Source organism: Lampetra fluviatilis, chromosome 36 (assembly GCF_964198595.1).
Source record: "Lampetra fluviatilis chromosome 36, kcLamFluv1.1, whole genome shotgun sequence".
NCBI classification, from domain to species: domain Eukaryota; kingdom Metazoa; phylum Chordata; class Hyperoartia; order Petromyzontiformes; family Petromyzontidae; genus Lampetra; species Lampetra fluviatilis.
The window spans coordinates 9,627,756-9,653,565 of NC_136310.1; the positions used below are offsets into that span (position 1 = coordinate 9,627,756).

At 56.9% G+C, this 25,810-nt stretch overlaps 1 protein-coding gene across 1 annotated transcript in view; it reads right to left on the reverse strand.

Annotated features, from left to right (window-relative positions):
- WRAP73 (WD repeat containing, antisense to TP73) overlaps positions 1–12,198 on the reverse strand; it is a 32,504-nt gene extending 20,306 nt beyond the window's left edge. Inside the window, exons 1-6 of the mRNA XM_078873460.1 lie at positions 11,992–12,198; positions 8,376–8,528; positions 6,964–7,080; positions 1,951–2,023; positions 1,354–1,457; positions 507–593 (exon numbers count right to left, since the gene is read on the reverse strand). Coding sequence (XP_078729586.1) covers positions 507–593; positions 1,354–1,457; positions 1,951–2,023; positions 6,964–7,080; positions 8,376–8,528; positions 11,992–12,090 — 633 coding nt within the window. The 5' untranslated portion in view covers positions 12,091–12,198. The remainder of the gene's footprint in view (positions 1–506; positions 594–1,353; positions 1,458–1,950; positions 2,024–6,963; positions 7,081–8,375; positions 8,529–11,991) is intronic.
- Between the last annotated feature and the right edge of the window lie 13,612 nt (positions 12,199–25,810).

Genomic DNA, 25,810 nt, shown 5'->3' on the forward strand with positions numbered 1-25,810 from the left:
AGCCTGTATAAGACTGTTGGGGCTGTTAGCGAGCACCTATGAAGGCCAGCACGGCACACGAGGGGGTGGGTGGCCAGCACCACGCCCGGCCGTCTCTCTCCCGAGTGGCGATGGTGACACACCGCACCAGCTACTCATTTGAGGCTGAGTCTGCCTAGGGGAGGCCCAGGACCGATTTAGATAGTTATCTAAAACAGGTACACACCCACGATTATAATCGCCACTTGTGTCGCGCGTGAACGGGACTTGAACTCGGGTCCCCGGGTTCATAGCGCGCTAACCGTTGCTCTACCGCTCCCCGCACACACACGCACACACACACGCACACCTCCACACACACACACTCACCTCCACACACACACACACACCTCCACACACACACACCTCCACACACACACACCTCCACACACACACACCTCCACACACACACACCTCCACACACACACACACTCACTTCCACACACACACACACTCACACACTCACCTACACACACACACACACTCACCTGTAGGGCAGAGTCCCACACGCACAACTCACTCCCACTGGGAGACCAGACCAGTCCCTCCAAGTCCTCCGTCTCAACCTTAAAGTGCTGCGCACACACACAAAGACAAAGATCCCCCGTCAAGCCTGAACAGACTGCCGGGGCAAGTGCTGTGAAGGAGGACCCACGAATGCCAGCACAGCGCACGAGGGGCTGGTTTGGCAATCACCGTGCACACCGTGTGAGCACACACACCGTGTGAGCACACACACCGCGTGTGTGCTCACACCGTGTGTGTGCTCACACCATGTGTGCTCACACCGTGAGTGTGCTCACACCGTGTGTGCTCACACCGTGTGTGCTCACACCGTGCGTGTGCTCACACCGTGCGTGCTCACACCGTGTGTGCTCACACCGTGTGTGCTCACACCGTGTGTGTGCTCACACCGTGTGTGCTCACACCATGTGTGCTCACACTGTGTGTGCTCACACCGTGTGTGTGCTCACACCGTGTGTGCTCACACCATGTGTGCTCACACCGCGTGTGTGCTCACACCGTGTGTGCTCACACCGTGTGTGTGCTCACACCGTGTGTGCTCACACCATGTGTGCTCACACTGTGTGTGCTCACACCGTGTGTGTGCTCACACCGTGTGTGCTCACACCATGTGTGCTCACACCGCGTGTGCTCACACCGTGTGTGTGCTCACACCGTGTGTGCTCACACCGCGTGTGTGCTCACACCGTGTGTGCTCACACCGTGTGTGTGCTCACACCGTGTGTGCTCACACCGTGTGTGCTCACACCGTGTGTGCTCACACCGTGTGTGTGCTCACACCGTGTGTGCTCACACCGTGTGTGCTCACACCTGCCGGAGCTGCCAGTCGCCGCAGGAGAAGATGCTGACGCAGTCCGTGCCGTCGCGACGCTCCGCCAGGGCCATGAAGCGGCCGTCCCTCGTGAAGTCCACACCTGGGCAAAGATCCCCCGTATAGTCTCAACAGACGGTTGGGGCAAGTGCTGCGAGCGAGCAGCAGCACTTACGAAGGCCGGCACTGTGGCACACGAGGGGGTGGGTGGCCAGCACCACGCCCGGCCGCCTTTGTCTCCCCAGTGGCAATGCTTTTTACACATCGCACTCGGTACTCAATTGAGGCTGAATCGACCTAGGGGAGGCCCAGGACCGGTTCAAATACTCGTCGATGGCGTTGGCCGTGAGCGGGAAATAAAACTTGGGTCGCAGGATTCGTAGCGCAATGCGCTAACTGCCGCGCCACCACCCCCCACCTGAGTGCACACACACGCACGCACACACACACAAGCACACACATACGCACACACGCGCACACACGTACGCACACACACACAGGTATGTGGGCGACTTGGGGTCAAGGGGACGGGGGTTTAAGTTTTGGAAGAGGAGGTTAAGGCAGCTGGGGGCTCAGAGTGGGCACAGGGGTCGTACCTTGCGCGCAGGCCTTGGGGTAGCGGATGTACGAGACTGCCTTGCTGCTCAGTGACCACACGGTGATGCGCAGCTGTTCGAAATAACACAAAGACAGAGGTGCCCCGTAGCCTTGCTCAAACGTCGGGGCAAGTGCCGTTGGCGAGCACTTGGGGACACAGTGGGGGGCGGGCGCCGTGATATCCGCCCACCTCCCGCCTCCTCCCGCGCTTCAGGAACGTTCGGCTGACGAAATTTCGCGTTCGCGCAAACTCTCAAATAACGGACACCCCCCCTTCGGCCGACGAGATCGAATGGCATCCGTTGACGAAACGTCGCACGGCGCGCGCCGCGACATCGTCAAACGAGAGGCACCCCGGGAGGCCGCGTCACCCATCGGCGTGTCCCCGCGGTGCAGCGGCAAAGCCTGCACACCACCTCGCCAGTCCCAGCCGACAAGCGGCAGATCATCTGGCGAGTTCCCTGAAAGGGTGGATTGTTTTTGGCTTTGAATTCATTATTCTTGTTATTCAATCGTCTCAATATTTACACTCAATATTATTATTTTGTTGCATTGGTAAAAGTGATGGATGTGTATAGTTTTTCGTGAGGAGGAGAGTTGGAGTGACTGTCCCCGAAACACATTGCACATGATAATAGAAAATGTCATCCGGCGAGCGAGTCGCCTCGATTGTTCTGCTCGTGCGAGGAGCAGGAGGAGGAGGGTGGAGGAGCAGGAGGGAGGGTGGAGGAGGGAACCGAAGCACCCGGTGAAAACCCACGGCTTGCACGAGTGTCACGTGAATACATTTTCACTTTAGCCGCATTTTTTCAAATATATATATCCAGTAAAACCTCGCAATTTCGGTATTTTTGATCATTTGATCATTCGTAATTGGGGATAATTCGGCACGGCTGCGCTTTCGGCATCTGCACGGGATTGTTAATTCGCCCCGAGCTGAATTGCCGTACTCAATGGTCCAATTTGGGCGTGCACGTGGAGCGCCACATCGAGCCACGATCAAAACAACAGCTCAGTCTGGTGGCGGCGTGCGTGGTGAGCGTGCGGTGAGTGTGTGGTGAGTGTGGTGTGAGTGTAGTGAGCGTGGTGTGAGCGTGGTGAGCGTGTGGTGAGCGTGGTGAGCGTGTGGTGAGCGTGGTGAGCGTGGTGAGCGTGTGGTGAGCGTGTGGTGAGCGTGTGGTGAGCGTGTGGTGAGCGTGGTGTGAGCGTGGTGTGAGAGTGGTGAGCGTGGTGTGAGAGTGGTGAGCGTGGTGAGCGTGTGGTGAGCGTGGTGTGAGAGTGGTGAGCGTGGTGAGTGTGTGGTGAGCGTGGTGAGCGTGTGGTGAGCGTGGTGTGAGTGTGGTGAGCGTGGTGAGCGTGGTGAGTGTGTGGTGAGCGTGGTGAGCGTGTGGTGAGCGTGGTGTGAGTGTGGTGAGCATGGTGTGAGTGTGGTGAGTGTGTGGTGAACGTGGTGAGCGTGTGGTGAGTGTGGTGAGCGTGTGGTGAGCGTGGTGTGAGTGTGGTGAGTGTGTGGTGAACGTGGTGAGCGTGTGGTGAGCGTGGTGAGCGTGTGGTGAGCGTGGTGAGCGCGTGGTGAGCGTGTGGTGAGCGTGGTGAGCGCGTGGTGAGCGTGGTGTGAGTGTGGTGAGCGTGGTGTGAGTGTGGTGAACGTGGTGAGCGTGTGGTGAGTGTGTGGTGAGCGTGGTGAGCGTGTGGTGAGCGTGGTGAGCGTGTGGTGAGTGTGTGGTGAACGTGGTGAGCGTGTGGTGAGCGTGGTGAGCGTGTGGTGAGCGTGGTGAGCGTGTGGTGAGCGTGGTGAGCGTGTGGTGAGCGTGGTGAGCGTGTGGTGAGCGTGGTGAGCGTGTGGTGAGTGTGTGGTGAACGTGGTGAGCGTGTGGTGAGCGTGGTGTGAGTGTGGTGAGTGTGTGGTGAACGTGGTGAGCGTGTGGTGAGCGTGGTGAGCGTGTGGTGAGCGTGGTGAGCGTGTGGTGAGCGTGGTGAGCGTGTGGTGAGCGTGGTGAGCGTGTGGTGAGCGTGGTGAGCGTGTGGTGAGCGTGGTGAGCGTGTGGTGAACGTGGTGAGCGTGTGGTGAGCGTGGTGAGCGTGTGGTGAACGTGTGGTGAGCGTGGTGTGAGTGTGGTGAGTGTGTGGTGAACGTGGTGAGCGTGTGGTGAGCGTGGTGAGCGTGTGGTGAACGTGGTGAGCGTGTGGTGAGCGTGGTGAGCGTGTGGTGAACGTGGTGAGCGTGTGGTGAGCGTGGTGTGAGTGTGGTGAGTGTGTGGTGAACGTGGTGAGTGTGTGGTGAGCGTGGTGAGCGTGTGGTGAGCGTGGTGAGCGTGGTGAGCGTGGTGAGCGTGTGGTGAACGTGGTGAGCGTGTGGTGAGCGTGGTGAGCGTGTGGTGAGCGTGGTGAGCGTGTGGTGAGCGTGGTGAGTGTGTGGTGAGCGTGGTGAGCGTGGTGAGTGTGTGGTGAGCGTGGTGAGTGTGTGGTGAGCGTGGTGAGCGTGTGGTGAGCGTGGTGAGTGTGTGGTGAGCGTGGTGAGTGTGTGGTGAGCGTGGTGAGCGTGTGGTGAGCGTGGTGAACGTGGTGAGCGTGGTGAGCGTGATGAGTGTGTGGTGAGCGTGGTGAGCGTGTGGTGAGCGTGGTGAGTGTGTGGTGAGCGTGGTGAGTGTGTGGTGAGCGTGGTGAGCGTGTGGTGAGCGTGGTGAGCGTGTGGTGAGCGTGGTGAGCGTGGTGAGCGTGATGAGCGTGTGGTGAGCGTGGTGAGCGTGGTGAGCGTGGTGAGTGTGTGGTGAGCGTGGTGAGCGTGTGGTGAGCGTGGTGAGCGTGGTGAGCGTGGTGAGCGTGGTGAGCGTGTGGTGAGTGTGGTGAGCGTGGTGTGAGTGTGGTGAGCGTGGTGAGCGTGGTGAGCGTGGTGAGTGTGTGGTGAGTGTGGTGAACGTGGTGAGCGTGTGGTGAGCGTGGTGAGCGTGATGAGCGTGGTGTGAGCGTGGTGAGCGTGGTGAGCGTGGTGAGCGTGTGGTGAACGTGGTGAACGTGGTGAGCGTGTGGTGAGCGTGGTGAGCGTGTGGTGAGCGTGTGGTGAGCGTGGTGAGCGTGGTGAGCGTGTGGTGAGCGTGTGGTGAGCGTGGTGAGCATGTGGTGAGCGTGGTGAGCGTGTGGTGAGCGTGTGGTGAGCGTGGTGAGCGTGTGGTGAGCGTGTGGTGAGCGTGGTGAGCGTGGTGAGCGTGGTGAGCGTGTGGTGAGCGTGTGGTGAGCGTGGTGAGCGTGGTGAGCGTGGTGAGCGTGTGGTGAGCGTGTGGTGAGCGTGGTGAGCGTGGTGAGCGTGGTGAGCGTGTGGTGAGCGTGTGGTGAGCGTGGTGAGCGTGTGGTGAGCGTGTGGTGAGCGTGGTGAGCGTGTGGTGAGCGTGTGGTGAGCGTGTGGTGAGCGTGGTGAGCGTGGTGAGCGTGTGGTGAGCGTGTGGTGAGCGTGGTGAGCGTGTGGTGAGCGTGTGGTGAGCGTGGTGAGCGTGTGGTGAGCGTGTGGTGAGCGTGGTGAGCGTGGTGAGCGTGTGGAGAGCGTGTGGTGAGCGTGGTGAGCGTGTGGTGAGCGTGTGGAGAGCGTGGTGAGCGTGTGGTGAGCGTGTGGTGAGCGTGGTGAGCGTGGTGAGCGTGTGGAGAGCGTGGTGAGCGTGTGGTGAGCGTGTGGTGAGCGTGGTGAGCGTGTGGTGAGCGTGTGGTGAGCGTGTGGTGAGCGTGGTGAGCGTGTGGTGAGCGTGTGGAGAGCGTGGTGAGCGTGTGGTGAGCGTGTGGTGAGCGTGGTGAGCGTGTGGTGAGTGTGGTGTGAGCGTGGTGAGCGTGGTGAGTGTGAGTGCAGACTTCACCTAGCTTGTGCACTCTGTGCAAGCCAACCCTCTCAGAAATCAGTTTAACACGTGGGAGGCTTTCGCGACCAATATCGTCCATTTCGATTTAAAGCTTTCGTGACTGCAGCGATTCATATTCTTGGTTCTTTCGGTAAAGTCACGTAGAAGGGAAATAATAAAATAATAAAAATAAAACAATCAAATTATCACGACGTTTCGATTGCAACAAGCAATCATCATCATCAGATTGCTTGTGCTGTTATTATGTAAAATTTTATTATTTTATTATTTCCCTTCTTCATCAGATTGCTTGTGTTGCAATCGAAACGTCGTGAGAATTTTATTACGTAAAATTTTTATTATTTTATTATTTCCCTTCTACGTGACTTTACCGAAAGAACCAAGAATATAATATCATCCATAATAGGTTTTGGTGTTAGATCGCGTAAATATGTGTCGTTAAAACCCGCCACCACCCGACACAGCCAACTAGTGAGGGTTGTCACGTGAACAGAACGTGCCAATTCGTCACTAGCACAGCACAAATGTCGTCCACCGAGAAGTCCTAGAAAGGGACCGAGCTAGAAATCCCCGAGTCTGCGAGACAAATCCAAAGCTTTTTGGTTAGAACTGATGCAGGGTGCGTGTCAATGCGTATGTTGCGTGAAGAGTTTGGTAAAAACAAATTTGGATTTTTCTTTTCTATTGGGGCAGGAGGCACTGGGAAGCACCATTGTATTAATTCTAGATTTGAAGCTTTCGTGACTGCAAGGATTCATATTCTTGTTTTTTTTCGGTAAAGCCACGTAGGTAAAAAATAAAAATTAATAAAAGTAAAATAAAAATAAAATAAAAATCACGACGTTTCGGAGGCAACACAAGCTTCCGTCTTCAGGTGGAACCGTCACAGCACGATTGCTGTATCAAGTACCAAATACAGCAAGCGTGCTGTGACGGTTCCACCTGAAGACGGAAGCTTGTGTTGCCTCCGAAACGTCGTGATTTTTATTTTATTTTTATTTTACTTTTATTAATTTTATTTTTTACCTACGTGACTTTACCGAAAAAACCTAAGAATAAGCACCATTGTACATAATTCAGAACATTGGCTAATTCGGCCAGGCCAGAGAGCCCCATGTGTGTCGGATGAGCAAGGGTTCGCTGTCGATACAAGACTGTGCAGGGCACCTGGAAGTCGCTGGTGTTGAGGATGTGGCGCCCGTCAGGGCTCCACCGCGAGGCCACCAGCCCCGCCGAGCCCTCGTCCACCTTGCAGCGCCAGTCCGGGTGCTCCATCGAGAACACCTGCACGCACACCAAGACACCAGAGGCACAGATACCCCCTCAACGTCATAGCCTCTTTACAGACCTAAAGCTTTCGTGACTGCAGGGATTCATCTTCTTGGTTCTTTCGGTAAAGTCATCACGTAGAAGGGAAATAATAAAATAATAAAAATAAAACAGAATTAAATAATTCTCACGACGTTTCGGCCACAACGCAAGTAGCTGTCCTCAGGTGAAGAACAGGTCTGTCGGGAAGACAGCGTCTGAATGATGTCTTCCCGACAGACCTGTTCTTCACCTGAGGACGGCTGCTTGCGATGTGGCCGAAACGTCGTGAGAATTGTGTTTTATTATGTTTTTTTAATTATTTTATTACTTCCCTTCTACGTGACTTTACCGAAAGAACCAAGAAGATATTTACAGACCGTCGCGGGGCAAGTGCGGTTAGCGAGTAGCAGCAGCGGCACCGGTGAAGGGTGCCGGCACTGCGGCACACGAGGGGGTGGACGGCCAGCACCACGCCCGGCCGCCTTTGTCACCCGAGTGGCGGTGATTACACGCAGCGCCAGGTTACTCATTTGAGGCCGAGTCTGCCTAGGAGAGGCCCAGGACCGATTTAGATGATCGTCACTTGTGTCTGGCGTGAGCGGGACTTGAACTCGGGTCGCCGGGTTCATAGCGCGCTAACCGTTGCTCTACCGCTCCCCGCACACACACGCACGCACACGCACGCACACACACGTACACGCACACACACGTACACGCACATACACGCACGTACATGCACGCACACGCACGTACACGCACGCACGCACACACCCACAGCGAAGACTGTGTGTGTGCAAGTCGACCTCGGGGAGGTCCACGACCTGTTCAGACAATCGTCACCGGTGGCCGTGAGCGAGAATCAAACTCGGGTCGCCGGGTTCGTAGCGCAGCGCTAACCGCTGCGCCACCGCTCCCCCGCACGTCCCATTAGCACGGCTGGCTACGCAACGGTGCGAGAGGAAGTTCGACGTGCACACGTGCGCAGGTACCACCGCACGCGCGCAGGTACCACCGCACGCGCGCAGGGAATCGAACCCAGGCGTCTGACTGCGAGGCAACGCGAGGTGTTACCGCCACTTGTGTCGGGCGTGAGCGGGACTTGAACTCGGGTCGCCGGGTTCATAGCGCGCTAACCGTTGCTCCACCGCTCCCCACACACACACGCACGCACGCACCCACAGCGAAGACTGTGTGTGCAAGTCGATCTGTCTGCGAGGCAAGGCGAGGTGTTACCACCGCGCGCGGCGCCACCGCCCCCGTTGTGTCACCTGGACGAGTGCGCGGGGGTAGATGGCGCAGAGGAGGAAGCGCGAGTCGGGGCACCACTCGATGTGCGAGACGCAGTCGAGGCACGAGTGCAGCTGCGCCACCTGCAGCGTGCGGACGTCACGCACCACCACGCGGTAGCCCACGCACGTGGCCTGCGCAACCACGATCAGACACACAACCACACGCACCACAATCAGACACACATATACCACAATCAGACACACACACACCACAACCAGATACACATACACCACAATCAGACACACACCACAATCAGATACACAACCACATACACCACAATCAGACACAAACACACCACAACCAGATACACATACACCACAATCAGACACACACACACAACAATCAGACACACACCACAATCAGATACACAACCACATACACCACAATCAGACACACACACACCACAATCAGACACACACACACCATAATCAGACACACACACACCATAATCAGACACACACACACCACAATCAGACACACACACACCACAATCAGACACACACACACCATAATCAGACACACACACCACAATCAGACACACATACACACCACAATCAGACACACATACACCACAATCAGACACACACCACAATCAGACATACACACACCACAATCAGACACACACACACCATAATCAGACACACACACCACAATCAGACACACACACACAACAATCAGACACACACACCACAATCAGACACACACACACAACAATCAGACACACACCACAATCAGATACACAACCACATACACCACAATCAGACACACACACACCACAATCAGACACACACCACAATCAGATACACAACCACATACACCACAATCAGACACACACACACCACAATCAGACACACACACACCATAATCAGACACACACACACCATAATCAGACACACACACACCACAATCAGACACACACACACCACAATCAGACACACACACACCATAATCAGACACACACACCACAATCAGACACACACACACAACAATCAGACACACACCACAATCAGATACACAACCACATACACCACAATCAGACACACACACACCACAATCAGACACACACACACCATAATCAGACACACACACACCATAATCAGACACACACACACCACAATCAGACACACACACACCACAATCAGACACACACACACCATAATCAGACACACACACCACAATCAGACACACATACACACCACAATCAGACACACATACACCACAATCAGACACACACCACAATCAGACATACACACACCACAATCAGACACACACACACCATAATCAGACACACACACCACAATCAGACACACACACACAACAATCAGACACACACACCACAATCAGACACACACACCACAATCAGACACACACACACCACAATCAGACACACACCACAATCAGACACACACACACCACAATCAGACACACACACACCACAATCAGACACACACACCACAATCAGACACACACACCACAATCAGACACACACACACCACAATCAGACACACACACACCACAATCAGACACACATACACCACAATCAGACACACACCCACAATGACAAACACACATCCACACACACACATAACCACAATCACACACACACATCCACACACACATCCACACACACACATCACCAATGTATCTCGTGACTCCCAGACCCCATGTCTCCCGTGGCCCCACGTTCTATGCCTGTCACCACGTCTCCCCACGTCTCCCATGTCCCCCCGTGTCTCCCCGTGTCTCCCCGTCTCCCCATGCCCCCCCCCCCCCCGTGTCTCCACGTCTCCCCATACCCCCCCCCCCGTGTCTCCACGTCTCCCCATGCCCCCCCCCGTGTCTCCACGTCTCCCCATGCCCCCCCCCCGTGTCTCCACGTCTCCCCATACCCCCCCCCCCCGTGTCTCCACGTCTCCCCATGCCCCCCCCCCGTGTCTCCACGTCTCCCCATGCCCCCCCCCCCCCCGTGTCTCCACGTCTCCCCATACCCCCCCCCCCGTGTCTCCACGTCTCCCCATGCCCCCCCCCGTGTCTCCACGTCTCCCCATGCCCCCCCCCCCGTGTCTCCACGTCTCCCCATACCCCCCCCCCCCCGTGTCTCCACGTCTCCCCATGCCCCCCCCCGTGTCTCCACGTCTCCCCATGCCCCCCCCCCGTGTCTCCCGTCTCCCCATGCCCCCCCCCCGTGTCTCCACGTCTCCCCATGCCCCCCCCCCCGTGTCTCCACGTCTCCCCATGCCCCCCCCCCCGTGTCTCCACGTCTCCCCATGCCCCCCCCCCCCGTGTCTCCACGTCTCCCCATGCCCCCCCCCCCGTGTCTCCACGTCTCCCCATGCCCCCCCCCGTGTCTCCACGTCTCCCCATGCCCCCCCCCCGTGTCTCCACGTCTCCCCATGCCCCCCCCCCGTGTCTCCACGTCTCCCCATGCCCCCCCCCCCCGTGTCTCCCGTCTCCCCATGCCCCCCCCCCGTGTCTCCACGTCTCCCCATGCCCCCCCCCCCCGTGTCTCCCGTCTCCCCATGCCCCCCCCCCGTGTCTCCACGTCTCCCCATGCCCCCCCCCCGTGTCTCCCGTCTCCCCATGCCCCCCCCCCCGTGTCTCCACGTCTCCCCATGCCCCCCCCCCCGTGTCTCCACGTCTCCCCATGCCCCCCCCCCCGTGTCTCCACGTCTCCCCATGCCCCCCCCCCGTGTCTCCCGTCTCCCCATGCCCCCCCCCCCGTGTCTCCCGTCTCCCCATGCCCCCCCCCCAGTGTCTCCACGTCTCCCCATGCCCCCCCCCCCCGTGTCTCCCGTCTCCCCATGCCCCCCCCCCCGTGTCTCCACGTCTCCCCATGCCCCCCCCCCCGTGTCTCCCGTCTCCCCATGCCCCCCCCCCGTGTCTCCCGTCTCCCCATGCCCCCCCCCCCCGTGTCTCCCGTCTCCCCATGCCCCCCCCCCAGTGTCTCCACGTCTCCCCATGCCCCCCCCCCCGTGTCTCCCGTCTCCCCATGCCCCCCCCCCCGTGTCTCCACGTCTCCCCATGCCCCCCCCCCGTGTCTCCACGTCTCCCCATGCCCCCCCCCCCCGTGTCTCCACGTCTCCCCATGCCCCCCCCCGTGTCTCCCGTCTCCCCATGCCCCCCCCCCCGTGTCTCCACGTCTCCCCATGCCCCCCCCCCGTGTCTCCACGTCTCCCCATGCCCCCCCCCCCCCGTGTCTCCACGTCTCCCCATGCCCCCCCCCGTGTCTCCCGTCTCCCCATGCCCCACCCCCCGTGTCTCCCGTCTCCCCATGCCCCCCCCCCAGTGTCTCCACGTCTCCCCATGCCCCCCCCCCGTGTCTCCCGTCTCCCCATGCCCCCCCCCCGTGTCTCCACGTCTCCCCATGCCCCCCCCCCGTGTCTCCACGTCTCCCCATGCCCCCCCCCCCCGTGTCTCCACGTCTCCCCATGCCCCCCCCCCGTGTCTCCACGTCTCCCCATGCCCCCCCCCCGTGTCTCCACGTCTCCCCATGCCCCCCCCCCCCGTGTCTCCCGTCTCCCCATGCCCCCCCCCCCCGTGTCTCCCGTCTCCCCATGCCCCCCCCTCCCCTCCCCGTGTGCCTCCCCGCCTCACCAGATAGGCCCCGTCGGGAGAGAAGGCGCACAGGCGCCCCGTGTGCCGCACCAGCTCCGAGAACTCCATCCCCACGGGGGGCTCCATCTCCCCCTCCATCTCCTCCTCCACCTCCACCACCAACAACAACCTCCTCCTCCTCCACCCGGGGCAGCGATTACTTCATTCTTAATCGGCGATAGTCGATCCTACGAATCGACTCCACCGTTCTAGTCCCTCTTTTACAGTCGATAGCGGTTTCGCTCGGCCCAAATTGCTTTGTAGCGTTAGCCGCAGCTGTTCCTACGGATAGTTTAGGCATATAATTTAGTTAAAACCATTATTTCCTGTAGGAACAATGCCTGGATCGCGAATGTTGGAATCGATATGATTAATTGTAATCGATTCCCACCCTTCAGTCTCCCGCTCCTCTCGCCGCCGTTCAAGCTCCGCGCCGGTGACCCCCCCCACGCACCCCCCACGGTCACTTCCGTCAACACGGCGCGTCACTTCCGGCGCTGCCATCTTGAGCTGCCCGCTGCCGGTCTCTTCCCTCACCCAACATGGTGGCGATTGCGTCACGTGCGCTCGGTTAGCCAATACGCGGTGTTGCTCCCCCCTTCACTCCCCCACCAACTCCTTCACCCCTCCCACCACCTCCTTCATTTTACACGTGCCAAGCCACATCATTGAGATATCATTTGTGGCCAGGTCGCTTATAAAATATATAAATAGCTATAAAATCAAAAGTTGAGTTTACATCCGAGCCCAGAAGATGCTTCCCCAACCATACAATCTCGTATTTTTTAAGGGCATCATCGCCTTCTCACTTGCCTATGACAGCAGCAATATGTTCAGGAGCTATTAGACCACCCATGTCCTGCTACTGGCTAGGACGAGAGGGCTTCAGGGGTTTACAGAGTTCCTGTGGTTCTGCTGTTCCTCCTCCTTCGTTGCAGCACAGGCCACAGTGGCTTTCACACTCACTCTGCGGTCCATAATTGAGTTGCATGGCCACAATCGCACCACTGTGCCTTCCTTATCTTCATAAGTTCAGAACCAGGAGCGTGCTTCCCCAAGTCCATTGAGCTAAGGTCTTTTTTCCGGGGGCGACTCGGCCGGCAGACATGAAACTGGTGTTCTTCACAACATTTCAGACGGGGGCATTTTCGCCGATAAGACACCATCAGTGTGAGGACCGCCACACAATATTTGACACCATTGGGGGGGGGGGGGGGGGGTTTGACAGCAGCGCGATGATGATGGGTGGTGTTGTCACTCGTTGTAGATTGTCTGGGGAGCCTTACGTCACGGGCCGCACTGAAGGCCACCCAGGGGCCGCCAGGGGCCACCAGGGGCCCCGTGGGCCTTGTGTAGTGACTGTGATTGTCACTGTGTGTTGCCGGGTTTACGAAGCCACAGCAGATAATGTGTTGGCATTACGTGTAGCCCGCTTACTGGGCGTAGCACCACCAGCCCTAGCGGGGCTGGGTGAGCGCTGGTCAGCGCGGAGGCACCACGAGCAGTGTGCGGTGCGGGCTCCCGGTGAGGGAACGAGAGGGACCGTCAGCCAGCCAGGGTGACGTTGGGGCATGATGCGCTGGGTGACCTGCCGACACGAGACCGGATGATATCGGAGGGGGGCCACCGGTGGACGGGGGCTACTGGGTGGTCACGTGGTGTAAAAGAGCTCTCGGGAGCCTTCGGGAAAGAGCCCGAGAGATCTAGAAGGTGGGCGGGGCGAGGGGCGGAGCCAGCCCCAGCCCAGGGGAATATAACGGGGACCCCGTGTTGCTGGTGATGAAGATCCACGTCGGAGAAAAGCCTCCAGCCACGCGGTCCGGGACCCAGCTTGTGGTCCGGGCCGGGATAGTGAACCGTGTCTAGTTTTGCCGTATCGTGGCTCGATGGGCATTCAACACCCAAGTGTAGGTTGTGTTGTGTTGAGTTACTGAAATAAATAGTGTTGCTCCCAAGACGACGTCTGCGACTCAGTTGGACTCACTACACTTGCAATGAAGAACGCCGCATCAAACTGTAATAAGTGGCTCCGACACGGTAAGAACTTGATGTTGTTTATTAATACATCTTCGGTACAGCTTGTCTCTCTCTCTCTCACTACGGATGTTACACCGCCCAGGCGACTTCGCTGCCTCGTGCCACGTGGCGCTCGCCCGCTCGCTAACACGCCGCTGACTGACAGCGCGCTAGGGAGCGGTTGAGCGGCTGGAGGTCGAGCCGCCACGTGGCTGATGGAGATGGCGAGGCACCAGCGACGGGGAGCTCCTCTTGATCTTCAACACCGACCCCGCACCGTGCTCCGACCCCCGCTTATATTCGCTCCCCGGCGGCTAAGCCCCGCCTCTGGCCACGCCTCCTCCTGAAACTTTCGAGAACGCTCCGGAGGCTTCCCGGGTGGATCCGCACCCCCCCCCACCTCTGCTCCAGATAAAAACCCTACCAGATGTAGGGGTGTTAGAGAGAGAGCCCGTTATGCATGGCAGCCTATGGTAAACAAACACAGTAGGCGGGGCTACATGTGTGCACGAGCAGGTGCCCTCTGCGACGTCCGCGCCAGACACCCTGGGGGGTCGATTCGGTCATTATGATCCCCCGGGGCCCCACCCCTCAGGGAGGGGTTGGGTATAAAAGGGGAATGTATCGAGGGGCTCGGGAGTGTTGTGTTAGCTAAGAAGAGGAGACGGAAGACGTCCTAGATAGAGCCCTGGTCTCCCCCTGGCACGCCGTCCTTATCAGGACCGCGCAGGCTCGAGCCAGTGGCGTGGTACCAGAGCCAGAGCCAGTGCTGGTCTGGACTCTGGGTACCGGGCCCGACTGACCAGTGTCGGGCCAAGATAGCCTCCCCTAGCCCATTAGAGGAGGACTCAGAGGCAGGCTAGGGTTAGCCTAGAGGTGTGTCCTCAGATAGACGGGTGAGGGGGCCGATACCCCCTCAGTGTGTATGTCACAACGTGTGGTGTTAAATAAACAAGTGTGCCTCCAACTCCGGTGTGAACGAGTCATAAGCGTTACTACATCTGGCGTCAGAAGTGAAACAAAGTACGAACATGGATACACGCCGGACGACTCGAGTCGGGGTACCAGAGGCAGAAGACACCACTGCAGTCGGAGGGCCCGAGACGGCTGAAGATGCCATCGACCAGCCGGAGCTGGGCGCATCCACGCCACAGCAGCTGGAGGAAGGGGAGCCGTCGATGGAGGGGCTGAGGGAGGCGCACGCGAAGCTGACCGAGCTGCTGTACGCCGCAGCCGCCATGCTCGACACCATCACGCAGCTGGGGGCTGCGGGACCGCCACGGGGCAACGGCAGCCGACGATCACAGCGCCTTCCCGCCATTTCCACGGAGCAACATTTTGAAACTCCCGCCATCGCCGCAGCTGCTGTTGAGGGCGTGGCCGCTCTAAGCATCGCGTCCAACGGCGGGAGTACAGTACCTGCCGCGTCACCACCAACGGGCGGAACGTCACCACGGGTGCGACCGGCGATGCCATCACTGGTTCGTGCCGACGCTGACTTGAGTGAGGCGGACGAGGGAGTGCGTTCTTCCTCTGCAGCCGCTGCCTTACATCAGCGGCTACCTCCACTCAAGGAATTTGTGGGCGAGGATGGCGACTGGGGCGGCTTCCAGCGGCGCTTCCTCGCTCACCAGGAGATGGCACAGTGGACAGACGCCGAGGCTCTCCGCGCGCTGCCAGCACTTCTCGACAGCGACGCCCTCGCCACTCTAACATCGGCTTCGAAGGAGAGGCGCTCCACGCTGCAGAAGGCGATGCAGGTGCTGTCGGCGGTATATGGTCCACCATCGGACTGTCGCCAACTCTTTTACGATCGCCAGCGAGGGACGAAGGAGTCGCCCCTGGCGTACCGCACAAGCCTCCTGGCACTGGCGAAGGAGGCCTTTCCACGAATGGATGACGAGGGTGTCGACGCCATGGTGACAGAGAAGATACTTTTGCTAGCGGACGACTTAGACATCGTCATTGTCGCACAGGACGATGCAGAGATGTGCTCCCTCCAAGCGGCCCGTCTTCTCCACGCAAACCTGTCCTCTCAACGACGGAAGGCCAGCAAGGCGGCGAGCGGGCGTGCCGTCGCTGCAGCCACCCTCCCGGCGGAAGAGGTTTGCGCCATCGACCATCAACGGCAGCATGGAGCGGGAGTACGGGAGGACCGGGCCGGTTCAAGCCGTCTACAACATCCATCGTCGTCACCAGCGCTTCCACGCTGTTACAACTGCGGCATCCGGGGCCACGTCGCCTCGGGGTGCCGCTCTCCTGGGCAGCGCAGGACGACACCTCAACGGGACGCTGGCCCTCGTCACAAGCTCCACCATCATAATCCGGCGAGTCGCGGCACCCCTCATGCTTGGCCCACGCACACGCCCGTCACACACTCAAACACCGCAGCGAAGGGGGGGCCAATATCGCGTACCATGGCACCAACACGCACCGCTCTGGGTACTCAGATTGAACCCAGCCAGTGGTCCGTGTTGGCCCATCGGGTTGTAGCCGCGTCGTCAGGGTCGTCGGCCGTTGTGGGCCACATCGATGGGGTCGAGGTGCGCATCCTGGTCGATACAGGAGCATCGGCGACCATTATTTCGGAGTTGATTTATAACATTCTCCCTGCCCAAAGCCGTCCTTTGATGCCTGTTAACGTGCCATTCTTTGCTGCTAACGGGGGTTCACTTGGCATCATCGGACAAATTCGTGCCCAAATTTGTGTCGGGGATATTAAATTGTCTGGGCCGATTTTTGTTTCCTCCTCGCTGGCGGTTCCGTGCCTGCTGGGGACGGACTTCCTGGCCAAAATGCCGATTAGGATATTAATCGACCAGGGATGCATTGAGCTCCCATCGGGCCGACGCATGGCGTTTCTGCCATCCCCCGCTACGAGCCGGACGGCGTTCGCGACGGTGCCGGCGTTCGTAGATAGAACGGTGCGCGTTCCTCCGGGGGCGCAAATGTTGATTCCCTTGAAACTTCGGCGGCCCTTCGCTAAGGGCATTGGGGCTCAAGGGGTTCTGTTGGGACCGTCTAGGGCCGGGGTCAGTGGACCTGATTTACTCCCGGCCCAGACCATAGTGAGAGGGGAAGGAGAACCCTTCATCGCGGTCCTCAATGTGGGCTCGCAGACGGTGGTGGTCCCACAGGGGACCGTGCTTGCTCACGCAACGCCGGTGCCCTGTGAGGAACCCGTCGCGAGTCATGTCGGCGCTGTCCCTGCACCGCGACCACATTCGGACAGCGATGAAGGGTGGCTCGAGGCGCTTTGTGCGGGATCGACGGACCTGTCAAATTTAGAGCGTCAACGTCTTAAGACACTACTAAGGGAATTTTCCGACGTTTTCAGTCGGGATAAATACGATTTGGGCTGCACTAATCTGCTGCGTCACCATATTGATACGGGTGACAGCGCGCCAATACGCCAGAATCCTTTTCGGTTGAGTCCCGCCGAAAAGGACCATGTCAAATCGGCTGTTGATGACATGCTAGCCGCCGACATCATTTCTCCCTCCAACAGCCCTTGGGGAGCGCCGATCGTCCTGGTTAAGAAGCAGGACGGTTCGTTGCGGTTTTGCGTTGACTTTCGGCGCCTTAACAAAATTACGGTTGCCGACGCATACCCGCTCCCACGGATGGACGAATCGCTTGACGCCTTGGCGGGAGCGCGATTCTTCTCCACATTGGACTTACTTTCGGGATTCTGGCAGCTTCCTCTGGACGATGATTCAAAGCCTAAAACTGCTTTCCGTACTCCGCACGGCCTGTTTCAATTCAACCGGTTGCCGATGGGCTTACACTCAGCGCCGGCAACTTTCCAGCGGTTGATGGAATTGGTTTTGGCTGGATTGCAATGGGAGTCGTGCCTGATTTATTTGGATGACGTTATTGTCTTTGGCAAAACTTTTGATGAACATCTCCAGAGGTTGCGGGCGGTTTTCCTAAAGATGCGGGCTGCTAATTTGAAATTTAAGCCCCAAAAATGCCATTTGTTACGCGAGTCGGTGCGTTATTTGGGGCACATCGTGGGACGCTCAGGTATTTCTACCGATCCCGCCAAAACGCAGTGTGTAAGCTCCTGGCCGACTCCCACCTCAGTGGGAGAGGTTAGGAGTTTTATTGGGTTTGCGTCGTATTATAGACGCTTCGTCGCTAATTTTGCGACTATAGCAAAACCCCTACACGCTTTAACATCAAAAGGGGTTCGGTTCTGCTGGGGTCAGGAGGAGGAAGCTGCTTTTTGCTCCCTTCGGGACGCTTTGGTAAACGCTCCTCCCCTGATTTACCCTGATTTTTCAAAACCATTCTTGCTCGACACCGATGCGAGCAACACGGGTATTGGGGGCGTGCTCTCCCAGGTGGTTGACGGCGTGGAACGTGTGGTTGCGTACGGCAGTCGGGTGTTGTCTCCAGCGGAGCAACGATATTGTGTCACCCGTAGGGAACTGTTGGCAATTGTCCATTTCATCCAACAGTATCGCCCATATCTGTACGGTCGCCATTTCACCGTCCGCACAGATCATGCGGCACTGCAGTACGCCCTGAGGGTTCAACAGCCATCGGGACAATTGTCCCGATGGTTGGAGGTCCTCCAGGATTACGATTTCCAAACCACATACCGTAAGGGCGTTCGCCACACCAACGCGGACGCTCTGTCGCGCTTGCCAACCACCTCCGAGTGTGCATGCCTCCTGGGGTCTGGACGTTGCAGACCTCCAGGGGACACATCGGTTCCTGTCTTGGCGGCCGCCAACGACGACGATACAGTAGTTACTAATTCGATCGAACAACAGGGCAAAGATTCCCTGTTGGGGTTGCCCGTCATTGACTGGGGGCGCCTCCAGATGGAGGATGTGTCCCTCCTCGGGTGGCGACGTCGCGTTGGCGGTGCGGCGGGGGGAAAAAGAGGTGGTTCCGACGCATGGGAAATGTGCCAAGGCCTGCTGATGCATTGGGACGGGAAGTCGCGTCGACATCGGCTGGTGGTCCCTACTGGGTTGCGGGGCAGGGTGGTATGGGCCGCTCATGAGCGCCTCCTACACCTGGGGACCCAAAAGACTCTCGCCTTGCTGCAACTTGATTTTTATTGGCCTGGCATGACGAGGGATGTTGGGGATTTGTTGGGATCATGCCCTCGATGTGCACAACGCAAACCGCCGGCACGGGAGTCTAACCCGCCCTTGCAATCGATCAAAGTGTCCAGGATAAACGAGCTGGTCGCTCTGGACATTTTGGGACCATTCCCCGCCACCCCCAGGGGGAATAGATATTTGTTGACTGGTGTCGAGTATTTTACACGCTGGCCTATGGCCTGGCCTCTGGCCAACCAGTCGGCAGCAGCCATCGTGGAGGCCTTTGTTCAGGGTTATGTCCTGGACAAAGGTGCTCCGGAGAGGCTGCTGACCGACCAGGGCAGAAATTTTTCCGGTAAACTACTCAGACAAGTCTGTGATCTCCTGGGCACAAAGAAAATTCGGACCTCCCCATATCACCCACAAACTGACGGGATGGTCGAACGGTTGCATCGCACCATCACGTCCATGTTATCACAACAAGTTTCGGACTCGCAAACGGATTGGGACCTACAAATTCAGGGGGTCTTGGCGGCGTACCGGATGGCACCCCATGCAGCTACGGGGTTTTCTCCCTTTTACCTCATGTACGGCCGAGAACCAGACCCGCCTGTTCGTGCCCAGTTGCAGATCCCCGTGCCGCAGGGAAAAACTAATCTGGCTGACCACGTTAAATTTAATCTGGACAAATTGACCGAGGCACGGGATGCTGCAATGCAAAACTCTGACCTCCGTCAGAAGGCGAATGAGCGCCTCAGATTGAGTCGAGCGCACATGCTGCAGTGGAAGCCGGGGGACAAGGCATGGCTGCACTGCCCCCAGGTGCCACTGGCAACCTCCTCTAAACTGGTGCGGCCGTGGCGGGGCCCTGTGGAAGTGGTGGAGGTGTTACGACCGCAGTGCGTGCGCATCAAGTGGGGGAAGCGGCGATGGTTCGTGCACCCCTCTAGGTTAAAACCCTTCTCTGCGGTACACAATCACACTTCACACGCGCGTGGCCAAGCATGTGGGGGGTCGGCCGACTCGCTGGGTCCGTCTCCGTCGCTCTCACCTAATGCCTTGCCGGCTGTGCCACCTTCAGGTGCATCAGGAGTGACGGGCTCACGCCCAATCACCCCTCCTGCGGATACCGAGGGTCACGCGGAGTCGGATGAATGCTCACCCCAAGACGGACAATTGCCACCTGATGGTCCGCCACACGCGGTTACCCCGTGTGAGGGGCCCGCTGCAAGGACGCGCGCTAAAATGCGCAAACTGTTGTGAGGCCGGAAAATGTGTACATAGCTGTTGTGTTCATTGGATGTTGTGTGGGTGGTGTGTTCCCCACTCCTCGGATGTACATATGTTGGCTTCACCGTGTGTTGTGTGTGCGTGGTGGGTTCCCTGCTGATTGTATATAGGCTGTTTTTTTTACGGAATTCGTATTTATTCGGGGGGGGTGTGACGGGTTGTTTTCTCATCTTGCTGTTGCGTTCTTGTTCTGGTTCCTGTTATTGTTCAAAAATAGTGAGGCACACGCGCGGTCAGGGGGTGAAGGCACCTTTATTGTCAAATTTTTGTATGTTGGCAGCCGGGACGGCTGCATGCTATGCGGGGGGGAGTGATGTAGGGGTGTTAGAGAGAGAGCCCGTTATGCATGGCAGCCTATGGTAAACAAACACAGTAGGCGGGGCTACATGAGTGCACGAGCAGGTGCCCTCTGCGACGTCCGCGCCAGACACCCTGGGGGGTCGATTCGGTCATTATGATCCCCCGGGGCCCCACCCCTCAGGGAGGGGTTGGGTATAAAAGGGGAATGTATCGAGGGGCTCGGGAGTGTTGTGTTAGCTAAGAAGAGAAGAGGAAGACGTCCTAGATAGAGCCCTGGTCTCCCCCTGGCACGCCGTCCTTATCAGGACCGCGCAGGCTCGAGCCAGTGGCGTGGTACCAGAGCCAGAGCCAGTGCTGGTCTGGACTCTGGGTACCGGGCCCGACTGACCAGTGTCGGGCCAAGATAGCCTCCCCTAGCCCATTAGAGGAGGACTCAGAGGCAGGCTAGGGTTAGCCTAGAGGTGTGTCCTCAGATAGACGGGTGAGGGGGCCGATACCCCCTCAGTGTGTATGTCACAACGTGTGGTGTTAAATAAACAAGTGTGCCTCCAACTCCGGTGTGAACGAGTCATAAGCGTTACTACACATAGATAAACCATAACTGCATAACAAGTAACGCCCCATATAATACAGGAGATGGCGCTCTCATTACAAAACCATTCCACAATTACACAAAAACACAACTATGAGGTGGTGGGGGGACTTTCACACTTATACTTTAGTAATTTTAAGAGTCAGTTTAAATGACTAAGACACCAGCGTGGAGATGCCAAGGGACAGGACTGGGTGGTTCCAAACACTTTGGTGCAGCTACGTTGAATGCGTTTTGAATCAAAATTGTGAGAAATCTGACAATCCCAATAAAGTAAAAAAAAAGGTTTTTAATGTACGTCGTGTCTCGATGCATCTCTATGGGTCTCTGTGGGGTTATTCCAGCGTGTGTGTCACATGGTGACAATCGCACCACGATGTCTTGTGCATTTAAATTTCCATGGTATGAAGAGGTGTTGCAGCATTGGCCTGGTGATGATAAACCTGAACTATACATTTTTTTATTTTATCAGATAAAACCCACTGAGCTACATAGCTCTTTTTCAGAAGCGACTTGGCCACAAATGATATCCTAATTAAGTGATTTATCAAGTGGAAATAATTTATAGCAGCCAAATACTCAAAACGGACATCGGTTCTAAATGTGGAGGGGAAAACCGGAGGACCCGGAGAAAAATCCACGCTACCACGGGGAGAGAGAGAGACACCGCAAACTACAAATATACAGCAGGTATCACGGTCAGGATCGAACCCACGACCTCCTGTATACCTGGCAAAGCAGTTAACATCTCGACACCGTGGCACGGTTGATGGTATCACTGCCTATCTGCTGTACATTTCCACATAAGCCACTTTGTTTTGTGGCCAGGTCGTTTCTGAAAACACATTCCTGCGGAGGGAGCTGGTAGGAACGTTGGGTTGCTCGGTCAATGGCCAGGGTCAACGGCCAGGGCGTGGTGTATTCCGCAAATATGCCCGACTGTGAGGACGGGCACAAGCCGGCGTGAGTAGGTTAAACGTTGAGTTTTATAATGGCACCACGGGGTGACCAGCCCCTCCCCTCCCACCCAGCCCCTCCCCACCCAGTCCCTCCCCACCCAGCCACTCCCCACCCTCCCCACCCAGCCCCTCCCCACCAAGCCCCTCCCCACCCAGCCCTTCCCTGCACGACGGACACAATAATCCCCTGTGGGCTGGTGTAACCAGGAGGTTGCTACCAGTAGAAAGCGAGATAGCTCAGTGGGCTTTACCTGGTAAAATAAAAAGTTCAGCTTTGTTTACTAAATTTATTTTTCGTGATTTGCTTACCTTCCCTATACTTTACACTCCTATTGTATTGTTTGACCCGCTCCGACTGGGCACATCTGCGTAGAAGAGCTTCGTACTCTTTGGTTTTTTCGGTAAAGTCACGTAGGTAAAAAATTTGAAACAAAATTAATTAAATCACGACGTTTCGGAGGCAAAGCAATCTTCCGTCTTCAGGTACAGTAATTTTGCTGTGACGGTTCCACCTGAAGACGGAAGCTTGTGTTGCCTCCGAAACGTCGTCATTTAATTAATTTTAATATTTGACCTACGTGACTTTACCGAAAAAGTATGAATCCTTGCAGTCACGAAAACTTCAAATCTAGTTATTAAGAGCTTCGTAGCCAGAATCCGATTGCGATGTAAACTTCAGGAGGTGCGCGCACTCAACCACTCCGGCCTCTTGTCGCCTTTCAAGGCGGCCAGCGGTCAGATGTTGCGCGTGCGATGACGAGTCGAGGAAGCCCGCGGAATGACGCAGGCGGACGCCGCAGGAGCACGTTTACACTTTATATGCGCGCACACACACACACGACAAGGCAGCAGGGGTCACGGCGTATACTCTACCACCCAGGGGTCAACCCGGGGGGAGGGGGTTCAACCCAGGGGAGGGGGGTCAACCCAGGGGAGGGGGGTCAACCCAGGGGAGGGGGGTCAACCTAGGGGGGGCGGTCAACACAGGGTGGGGGGGTCAACCCAGTGGGGGGAGGGATCAACTCGGGGGGGGGGGTCAACCCAGGGTAGGGGGACGATCAACACAAGGGTGACAACCCAGGGGAGGAGTCAACCCAGAGGAGTGGGGGGGATCAACCCAGGGGTGGGTCAACCCAGGGGGGGTCAACCCAGGGGCGGGTCAATCCAGGGAGGGGTCAACCCAGGGGTGGGGGGTCAAGCTAGGGGAGGGGTCAAGCTAGGGGGGGGCGGAGGGGCAGTAAACCCAGGGGGTGCAACACGGGTCCACCGCTCGCACGCTCCCGGCCTATCGCGTCCACCTAACCCACAATGCGCCAGTCACAAAGACAAACATCCCCAGTGGAGCCTCCACCAGCCGTGGGGGAAAGTGCTTTGAGCAAGTACCTTACTAAGGCCGTGCACGGTTCACGATTAGGTGGCATGGCCAGTACCACGCCCGCCCGTCCGCCTTTGTCTCCCCGGTGCCGATGTTTACACACCGCACACCAGGTACTCATTTGAGGCCGAGTTGTCCTAGGGGAGGGCCCGGGACCGGTTCAAACATCCGCTGTTGGCCGCGAGCGGGAATCGAACTCGTCTCGCCGGCTTCACGGCATCCCACCGATGTTCCCAACACACAGACGACAACGATACCCCCCCACCCCCGTTGTGCCGGGCAGCATCAGTCTCCCCTTGCTGCTCCAGACGATTACACACACCGCGGGTTTTCCCACCGTTGTGATGTATCACCGATTGTGTGCGTGTGTTGTTGTGGTGGTGGTTGTGGTTGTTGTTTTGGTTTTACCCCATCGCACAATCACCCCACACCGCCAATTCTTCACTCCGTGGTGCACAGCCCTGTGGGTGGCGAGCGAGATCTGATCGATCGGCGTGTTGCGCGTTGAGCAGCGGCCGCTGTGGTTAACATCACGACTGGAACATCTATTGCAGATCCATGGTTCCGTCACAGCTGGGGTTCTCCAAAGCCCGTGGGGGGGGGGGGTTATATCAGGGAGCAGCTCAGGGTTTTGTACCATGAGCTTCCCTTTGGTCGCTCCTGAAAAAGTAAGTTAATGCAGCGAGTGGGCTTTAGCTGCTAAGACAGAACATGGTTTTGTTGCCAGAAAAAAGGATGGGAAAACCCCTATTATGAAGATAGAACGTAGTTTAATCTAGATTTGAAGTTTTCGTGACTGCAGAGATCCATACTCTTTGGTTCTTTCGGTAAAGTCACGTAGAGTAGAAAATTAAATAAATTAAATCACCACGTTTCGATCGCAACACAAGCAATCATCATGATCATTATGATCATCATGATGATTTTATACCCACGTGACTTTACCGAAAGAACCAAAGCGTATAAAACATGGTTTAGTTTTATTTGTACATGTATATATTTAAGTCACGTGTTTACCTTTCCTATAGTGTGCACTGTCTTTCTCCTCTTTCTTTGTCGTTACGTTCCAACCCCGTGCCAGGCCGCTTTTGAAAGAGCTGCATGGAGTTTGCGGTGTGTCTCTCTCTCTCTCTCCGTGGTCGCGTGGATTTGTCTCCCGGGTCTACGGATTTCCCCCTCCACATTTAGAATCAACATCAATCGTTTAGAGTATTTGCCTGCCATACACGATGATAATAAGGCACTTTATTGGACTATCATTTGTGGCCAGGTCGCTTCTGAAAAAAGAGCTATATAGATGAGTGGGCCTTACCTGGTCAAATAAAAAACTAATTGTTGAATTTTAGTTCATTGTTTAACTTTGCTTTTCTCATTTTACCACGTAAGGCCCACTGAGCTGGGTAGCTCTCTTTTCTTTTCTTTCCCAGACGCCAACCGGCCACAAATGATATCTCCACCAGGTGGCGTATCATCACGTGGCAATGCACTGCGGCCAAATACAGCTCGTCGGATTCCTCCAGTACACGTGCATAGTCTGATGAATCTGTGTGCAGAGTAGGGACGCCGCCTCTTTCCCCTGGAGACCAAACCCAGGCATATCCCTCGGCCAGCAGCAAGGTTCACCAGAACTGTTCAAACGCATTGCCGCAACCAGATATCGGTAAACGTCAATTCCTTCCAACCGAACTCACAGAGAGTCAAAATTCAAGGACCGTACCGGGTCGAACTTGGTCACGCGGCTATCCTAACACGGAGCCGGCCTGGAGATGATCCAGAACACCTGCGGAATGCTAAAACATAACCCAGGGATAAACTTGGAAATCCGCTGCAAGTTTTACAATCTGTCGCTTTCATCCAACACGATCTATCAATTTTTTAAAACTTAGACAGTTTTTTTGTTATTTTAACTATGTAAGGCCCACCGAGCTGTAGAGCTCTTTTTCAGAAGCGACCTGGCCACAAATGACAGCTCAGAGAAGTGGTTTATCATCACGTGGGAATGTACAGCAGCCAAATCCTCTGAACGCGTGACGTCGATTCTGAATGTGGAGGGAAAAAAACGGAGGGCCCGGAGAAAAAAAAAATCCACGCGACCACGGGTAGAGAGAGACACTCAAACTCCAAATATACAGCAGCAGGCGTCAGGGTTGGGATCGAACCGACGACCTCCTGCGTACCAAACGAGGTAGTTAACATCTCCCAGCCACCGTGGTGATGATGATGAGAG